At 48.4% G+C, this 8,749-nt stretch overlaps 2 protein-coding genes across 2 annotated transcripts in view; both read right to left on the minus strand.

Moving 5' to 3' along the window:
* Positions 1–817, minus strand: part of LOC310816589 (uncharacterized protein) — a gene marked incomplete at its 3' end in the record, with an annotated part of 2,605 nt that extends 1,788 nt beyond the window's left edge. Inside the window, exon 1 of the mRNA XM_083686841.1 lies at positions 660–817. Coding sequence (XP_083542967.1) covers positions 660–750 — 91 coding nt within the window. The 5' untranslated portion in view covers positions 751–817. The remainder of the gene's footprint in view (positions 1–659) is intronic.
* Positions 818–3,890: 3,073 nt separating this feature from the next.
* On the minus strand, positions 3,891–8,079 carry LOC310816399 (leptin receptor overlapping transcript-like 1). The gene is made up of 4 exons (XM_083686578.1): positions 8,030–8,079; positions 6,515–6,590; positions 5,422–5,608; positions 3,891–4,924 (listed from the first exon to the last, which is right to left on the minus strand). Exons 1-4 carry the CDS (start codon positions 8,043–8,045, stop codon positions 4,808–4,810), a joined length of 396 nt encoding a protein of 131 aa, XP_083542704.1. The 5' UTR covers positions 8,046–8,079; the 3' UTR covers positions 3,891–4,807.
* Between the last annotated feature and the right edge of the window lie 670 nt (positions 8,080–8,749).

The raw sequence follows: 8,749 nt of genomic DNA on the forward strand, positions 1-8,749 counted from the left end.
CACGCACACGCACACGCACACAGTCCCACATTAGTTATTGTATCTGTCGGTAGGTTTGAACTTTGAACCCAATCCCCTGGTCGCTGTACAGTGAAGTGTGACACAGGTCAGCCCACCAGATCACCAGAAACCGCGTGTAGAAACACAATCTCAATCTCAACTCCAACCCCAGGGGTCCACAGACCCACCTCTCCCCTGGGCTAGGCTACCACAGACCCACCTCTCCCCTGGGCTAGGCTACCACAGACCCACCTGTCCCCTGGGCTAGGCTATCACAGACCCACCTGTCCCCTGGGCTAGGCTACCACAGACCCACCTGTCCCCTGGGCTAGGCTACCACAGACCCACCTGTCCCCTGGGCTAGGCTACCACAGACCCACCTGTCCCCTGGGCTAGGCTACCACAGACCCACCTGTCCCCTGGGCTAGGCTTCCACAGACCCACCTGTCCCCTGGGCTAGGCTATCACAGACCCACCTGTCCCCTGGGCTAGGCTACCACAGACCCACCTGTCCCCTGGGCTAGGCTACCACAGACCCACCTGTCCCCTGGGCTAGGCTACCACAGACCCACCTGTCCCCTGGGCTAGGCTACCACAGACCCACCTGTCCCCTGGGCTAGGCTAGTAACTAGGAACCAGGACCGTGGTATTGGACCCACCTTTCTCCTGCGTGAGGCGATTACACTGGGCCGTCAGGTACTGGTTCTGGTTGAAGTCCTCATCCCTGTGAGATCGGAAAAACCTCCTCATCCCCTTCTCCTTCTTCCTCTCCTTCTATCTCTCATTCACTCCTCCGCTTCTCCCTCTGCGACTCCGTCACTCCACGGCTCTCTCCCTCACCTGAGCCCCCCCCGCCCCCCCCCCCAGGTCACTGATTTACCACCTGCCTCTTAAAGCCACAGAGCGGCCGCCCTCAAGACACAATGTTCCAGCATTCACCCCAAACTCCTCCCATTTCCATACCGTACTAGCAACCACAATGACACACATGTACATGTAAGCACGCACGCGCACGCACACAAACACACACACACAGACACACACACACACACACACAGGCTCTGACGTTTCTCTGACATGACCTTTTATTTTTCTGCTGTGTCAAGTAGGAAAGCAACCACAGGGTGTTGGTGGGTGTTGGTGGATGGAGTGAGGATTTAACCTTTATTCGGTGTGTTTGGACATGATCGTCGCCATGACACAAGAGTTGTATGCAAATGTGGATGTGAAATATGAAATATGCTCCCTGGGGCACAGAAGCTGAAGCTGGGGAGGGGAGGGGAGGGGAGGGGAGGGGAGGGAGGGGAAGTGTGTGAGTCAGGCAGGTTGGAGCAGGCAGCCAGGCTGGAGTCAGCAGGCACCTCTGGGTGGCTGCAAACCAAAACACAGCCCGAGGTCAGGTAGTTTACAGTGAACAGCATGGTGGTGTAACTCCTCTTCTGGCATGGAGGGAGATACAACAGGCATCTGACTGGGGCAGGGAGAGAGGGATGGAGGGAGGCAGGGAGGGAGGGACAGACAGACAGAGAGAGGAAGACAGGGACAGAGGTCCCTCCCCCTCTGTCTCTCTGTCTGTCTGTTTGTCTGTCCCAGAGAGAGACAGGGACAGAGAGGGAGAGGGGAGAGAGAGGAATTGTCACTCACTGCTACTGTACCCTTAAGGCGCTAAACTGACATGAGATCAGAATCAGCCAGTTCCTCCTGTTTCTATGACGGTTCACCTTCTCTTCAGCCTGACGTGTTCACTCCTCTCCAGCAGGGGGCGACAAACCACAGCTATCTCTCCTGTCCACACTTGACTACATCCTCTCCTGTGGTGAGGCTGATTACTAACCCACAGTCCATGATGTGCTTACCCACAGGACAGGGACGGCTCCTCCTGTGATGGCAGAAGGCCTGTTACTTCAGTAAGTAGTGATCAGTGGAGGCCGGTGGGGGTAGAAATCGGAGGACATTCCAGACCCATGCACAATCAACACGAGGCAAGGATGTTCAAAAATGGCATTTATTTTAAAAAAAAGAAAGAAAGAAAGAAAGAAAAAAACCACCATGCTGACCTCTGACCTCTACTTCAACACAAACGTCCTCGATAGAAAATGGTGTCGGACATCTCCACCGAGCGCCCGGCTAAATGAATAAATACAATATTCCATCTTTCCTTCCAGATGCGAGAAACAAAAACATAATCTTTCACAAAAAAAAAAACAGACACGTGATGAACCCATCCTACGATGACAGCAACCAGAGAACGCATCGGTGTTAAACAGAATATAGACATATCAACAAACACACCTGTTATCTGGTCAAAACACACTTCAGCAGATTCTAATACTACTAGGGAGTACCGTGCTTATCCCAACATTGTGGAGAAACCATCGCTAATGGTGAAGGTGGACATGGTGGTTACTTAGTTTAAATGTTTTCCAGTTTCAGTCTGTTAAAGTTACGTAAAAGGACAAGAGAGATACAGGACATCAGTTGTAACATTACCTTCGTTATCAGACTGATAACGACGCATGTGAACTTGTCAGCTAAAACAACAAATTGCAAATAAAACTAAGTGTTGATTATCATACTGTTAATTACAATCAGTAATACCTCCCCGGGGGCAGTGGTCTCTGGAAGACAAGACAGGAAAAGAAGAACAACAGGGTGAGCGAGAGAGAGAGACGGAGGTAAAGAGGTGAAGGAATCATCAGTGCTTCTGAGTACAATTTAGAGAATATTCTGTTCAAAGATTCTTCCAGAAACCACTGTTCACAAAGACAGATGCCCCATCCAACAAAAAACTCAAACAAAAACACAAAACAACATGAACACTCCCCCTTCCACCCCGACTGACTATCGGACAGCGCACGTGGGTCAGTGCACGTGGGTCAGTGCACGTGGGTCTACACATGCTTAATGCTTCTCGTAGCTAGAACAGCTTTGTACCGCTAACTCACTTAAATGTAACAGCAGACTCCCCAAGCTGGACCAGGCTGTGGCCCTGCAGATCTGGGACTAGGACAGGGGCTGGAGTCTGACCTACGCAGACCTACCACTACTCTGAACCTAGTTCAGGCTAAAAGGCCTACTTCTAAAAGGCCTACTTCTAAAAGGCCTACTTCTAAAAGGCCTACTTCTAGAGCTGACGTTTCCTTCAGGCAGAGGATGTGTGAGTACATCTTAGAACAGTTGTAGTTTCATCTAGGTTCAGTATATCGAATATATCTCAACAATATGTAATATATATATATATATATATAATAATATATTCAGGTATATTAAACCTAGAGGTTGTAGTCAATCTGGACCGAAACATGATGTTCTTCTGTAAGACGGGGCAGAGCGGTCCACTAACATAATGACAGTTGGATCACTCAGATGAACGCCCAGGTTATGCTACATGCATGCTGAGGCCTCTCGGAGGCTCTGGCCAGGCGAGAAGCAGCCTAGTCTCCTCAGGTCTGGACTTAGGCCAGGGCTTCACCAACAGACGCTCCCAAATCCTGAGCTGACATTTGTATCATTTCTAAACCTCGCTCGGAGCCTCTGAGCAACCAGTGAGAGCACAGATAGCACAGTCACCGTACGGTAATTGTTATAGGCCGACTTTGTTTTTCTAACTGGCAGATACAGATTCTATGCTAAGCTAAGCAAAAACAAAACGGCAAGTTTGCGAGGCCAGTATCATATTAGCATATTTAGCTCAGTCATGGATAGTATCCCTTACAAACACTCATCTACCGGCTCTGTAGGGTTAGGGTCTTCAGGTTTCAGTCAGGAGCCTCATGGTTTCAGGGGAGGCTGGCAGAGGAAGAAATCGGAGGACGGGCTCATTGGAATGCATGGAATGGAATGAAGAACGGTATCAGACACACGTCACGGTGTTTGATACCGTTCCTCGTTCCGTTCGACACATTCCAATGAGCCCGTCCTCTGATTTCTACCTCCGCCAGCCTCCCCTGGCGGACACTGACCAATCTGCCTCTGGAGTCTGCACCCTCTCTGCCAGAGGACTGACATCACTGGTACCTCCAACCTATCATACCACTAAAACACCATCTGATAGGCTAGCTACTGCATGGACCGGCCTCCTCAGCCAACCAGAGGCCGGGGCAGGATGACATTCTCTGGTAATATTTGCACTTTTGCACAGATAAGATCAGCAGTTATGATGACATCACATAATTTGATCGCGACACTCCTAGGTAAGCCTGTACACGGCCTCACAGACGCAGAGCTACAGACAGACAGGGTCAGACAGACAGGGTCAGACAGACAGACAGGGTCAGACGGACAGACAGGGTCAGACAGACAGACAGGGTCAGACAGACAGACAGGGTCAGACAGACAGACAGGGTCCACACAGACAGACAGGGTCCACACAGACAGACAGGGTCCACACAGACAGACAGGGTCAGACAGACAGACAGACAGACAGGGTCAGACAGACAGACAGACAGGGTCCAGACAGACAGACAGGGTCAGACAGACAGACAGGGTCCAGACAGACAGACAGACAGGGTCAGACAGACAGACAGACAGGGTCAGACAGACAGACAGACAGGGTCAGACAGCGCCACCGCCTGCCTGAAGTCAGATCCTCTCTCCGTTAAAACAGATTATTGCACTGGGTTCATGTGTCAATGGATGGGCGGTCATATAAATAACAAGAAATGACAATAATAGTAATCATAATAACAACAACAATAATAATAACAATAACAATAATAATAATAATAATAATAATAATAATAATAACAATGCTAGTAATAAAAACAGTTCAGACTTGGGGGCCCCCGCCCCGCCCCCCCCCTTAGTTTTACCACTGCTGCCAACTAAAGTCGTCGTTGGATCCGAACACCAGGAAGAATCCCAGGATGGTGGCGAAGATGACCACGTTGCCTGTTAGCACGAGCGCACACGCCCCCCAGGCGATCTGAAACACGACAACGCCAATAATTCAGTCAATAACACCTCACTAGAATCTGCAATCTGTGGTTCCACCAGAGGAAGGGATGGACAGCCTTCTGAGAGCTGCTTTAATCATGTTTTGTGTATGAATATGCAGATTATATCTGCATGAAGTTTAGCATATTTCATTCTTTATTTGTCCTCTTCTTCATTCAGGGGAGACCAAGGTCTCTTCTCCCTGATCACATGTAGACACATACTATTATTTACACCAAGACTCCAAAAGTACATGTTTCAGGCAGTGTAGCCTAAAAGGTGGTATAGTGGAAAGTGTACCAGGAAGTGTACTAGGAAGGGTACTAGGGAGTGTACTAGGAAGTGTACCAGGAAGGGTACTAGGAGGTGTACTAGGAAGGGTACTAGGAAGGGTAATAGGAGGTATACTAGGAAGGGTTCTAGGGAGTGTACTAGGAGGTGTACTAGGAGGTGTACTAGGAAGGGTACTAGGGAGTGTGCACTTACGACGTCAGCTCTGGCGAAGATGATGGGCAGGCCAAAGGCGGAGACGACGATGCCCGTGGTGAGGAAGATGGCCAGCTCTTTGCAGGCATTGCTGGCTGAGTCTGTGTCGTCCACTACCCTCCGAGAGACGCAGTAGGGGATGGGAGCCAGGATGTAGAAGAAGAGCAGGAACAGGGGCCAGTATTTACTGTGGAGAGGGGGAGGGAGGGGGGGAGGGAGAGAGAGAGAGAGAGACAGAGAGAGAGAGGTTACATTAGTTTACTACTGGTTAGTATGAGGTGGGCTTCCAGAATTGTATTTATACTGTGTCTTTAGTTAGGGTGTATATTATACTGTGTCTTTAGTTAGGGTGTATATTATACTGTGTCTTTAGTTAGGGTGTATATTATACTGTGTCTTTAGTTAGGGTGTATATTGTACTGTGTCTTTAGTTAGGGTGTATATTGTACTGTGTCTTTAGTTAGGGTGTATATTGTATTGTGTCTTTAGTTAGGGTGTATATTGTACTGTGTCTTTAGTTAGGGTGTATATTGTACTGTGTCTTTAGTTAGGGTGTATATTGTACTGTGTCTTTAGTTAGGGTGTATATTGTACTGTGTCTTTAGTTAGGGTAACCACCTCCACTACATCTGGACAGAGGTGTGTTCCAATATCCACACACAAGGACATAGTGTAGTAGTGTAGAATCAAGTGTTCTAGAATCAACACTAGACAAGATTCTAGAACACATTCTTTTACATGTGTGTAGAATCAACAAGGGCCCGTATTTACTGTGGGGAGAGAAGGTCACTCTTATCAGTTTAACACTGATAAGGACAGACGGTGATTTATCAAAAGGCTTTCCTCGATTCCTCTCATCCTCTCTCTTCGCCTCCTCCTCAAAAAGCATTGGAGGAGAAGAGCTGAGGTTCCTCCCCTCAGACTATTCTCCTCCAATGGGCTTTGAGAGGGAGGAGTGGAGAGAGGCTGAAAGGCTGAGATCCACCCAGAGTCTAGAGAGCATTCCTGTCTATTATGAAGGCCTGGAAGGAGCCAGGCGGCAGACTGAGAGAGGGGGGGAGAGAGAGAGAGAGAGAGAGAGAGAGATACCTACTCATAGACTGGCAGAGCACATCCGAGCATCAGGAACATGAGGCCGATGGCCCCACCGAAGGACAGGCTGATCAGAGCTGGAGGAGGAGAGGAGGAGGAGGTGGAGGAGAGGAGGAGGAGGGCAGGGAGGAGAGGAGGAAAGGAGGAGGAGGAGGGGGAGGAGAGGAGGAGGAGGGGGAGGAGGAGAGGAGGAGGGGGAGGAGGAGGAGGAGAGGAGGGGGAGAGGAGGGGGGGGAGGGGGAGGAGAGGAGGAGGAGGGGGAGGAGAGGAGGAGAGGAGACAGATAGTTAGTATGTCACATATCACCATGGGAAAATACAGAGGTTCTTAAAGAATGTGTGTGTGGGTCAGTGGAAGCTGGTGGAGGTAGAAATCGGAGGACAGGCTGATTGTAATACATGGAACAGAATGAGGACACACGTGTTTGACACCATTCCTCATTCCATTCCATGCATTACAATGAGCCCGTCCTCAGATTTCTACCTCCTCCAGCCTCCCCTGGTGATAGTGTGTGTGCGTTCATTCATGGGAGGCTTAAGTCTTGAGGCCGTAACCGATCATCTGATCCTGCCCAGGCTCTGGGAGAACGCGATCATGTGATGTATCAGATGATGTCACACGTGGGGCCAAGTTCTCAGGGATTAGGTGTGGGGACCCCCAGCATTCTCAGGGATTAGGTGTGGGGACCCCCAGCATTCTCAGGGATTAGGTGTGGAGACCCCCAACATTCTCAGATGGCATTAGCCAGCTATTACACACATCTGTAGTCAACTGAAAGCTGACTAGCAGTTAACCTACATACTGTTGGTGCAGCAGCTATTTAACCTACACCTATTCAGCTATCCATCTTCATCTTTACAGTAACTAACTATCTATCTATCTATCTATCCTCATCTTCACAGTGTCTATCTATCCTCATCTTCACAGTGTCTATCTTTGAGGTTTTATTGCTGGAACTTTACTCCCTCCACTACTCTTGGTCTTGACGGATTGATATGAATGACGAGCAGAGCTCAGATCGCAGCAGCCGCTCCCCTGACCAGACAATAGGGACTATTGTAATAGAGTAGTTATAACCAGCCAGGGGGTGAGAGCATCAGCACTACAGTAACGCATCAAAGGCATCCGTGGCTGTATAATACCAGAGATTATAACAGAACGGAATCAAATAAAGAACACTACAGAACGGAACGGAATGGGAATCAGACAGCATGGTCTGCGGTCCCAGGTCCCATTCGGGGCTTATCAGGAGGTAATCTTTGGTAGCTAGCTAGTACAGCTGTACTGGTAATGCTGCTAGATGGCTAGCTGGCCTGCTAACCCGTCCACGGCAGTGAAAGGCTACAGGCTACAGGCTACATGCTACATGGCTACATGGCTACCCCTCTGACTGCTGGTGAGCAGCTCCTCCATCCCTCGTCTCTCTCATCGACATCAGTAAGAATCAGCGTGATGGATGAATTATGTTGGAATCCAGTTGATTAGGTATTAAAAACAAAGAAAGCATCAACCTCACCTTTAATCCCGGCCATTTCTGTTGGACATAAGGTTGAAGAGCGCCGTGGACAGCGACAACAACAGCAGTGGTCCAGCCGAGGAGCTGCTGTCAGAGGAGGCGGCGCGGCGCGGCGCGGCGGCGCGGCGGCGCGCCTGCGCCCAACTACAGCCCCAGAAATAATATATATACTTAATCAGCTCTCTTTCTTTTTATTTATTACACAGACAATAATCAGACTTTTGAATGTCAGTATTTTTTGACCGACCAGTGTGCATTGATAGATTTACTTCGGACGGCGGAGAGAGATTTGATATATTATCATTTTGCCTGTAAATGTCAGTGTGGTGATCAAAATGAATTGTAGCTCAAATTATACAAATTACACTGGTATTGACAGTTGCAACTCTTCAACACACTGATAAATGTTATTTATTTGCTGTTGTTTGCAAATGCATTGGGAGCTTGTATGTTATTAGTTTATTTGAATACTTTATTTGCTTTTCTTTATCTAGGTCGTTTCAGCGACATTAACGAAGTACTTCTGGGTCGCGGAATTTCTGAATTTCTTCAAAATAAACGTCCCAACGTAATAAATAAATAAAACTGTGATAAACCTGTATTTATTCATGATGTACGAAAGATAACTGTCTAAACACTAACAATACTTCATATGTGTTGATATTTAAGTGACATTTGTACAAAATGTGGGTTTTAAAACATGTTTCAATGTCAAATAAA

This window comes from Argentina silus (assembly GCF_951799395.1).
Source record: "Argentina silus genome assembly, chromosome: 15".
NCBI lineage: Eukaryota > Metazoa > Chordata > Actinopteri > Argentiniformes > Argentinidae > Argentina > Argentina silus.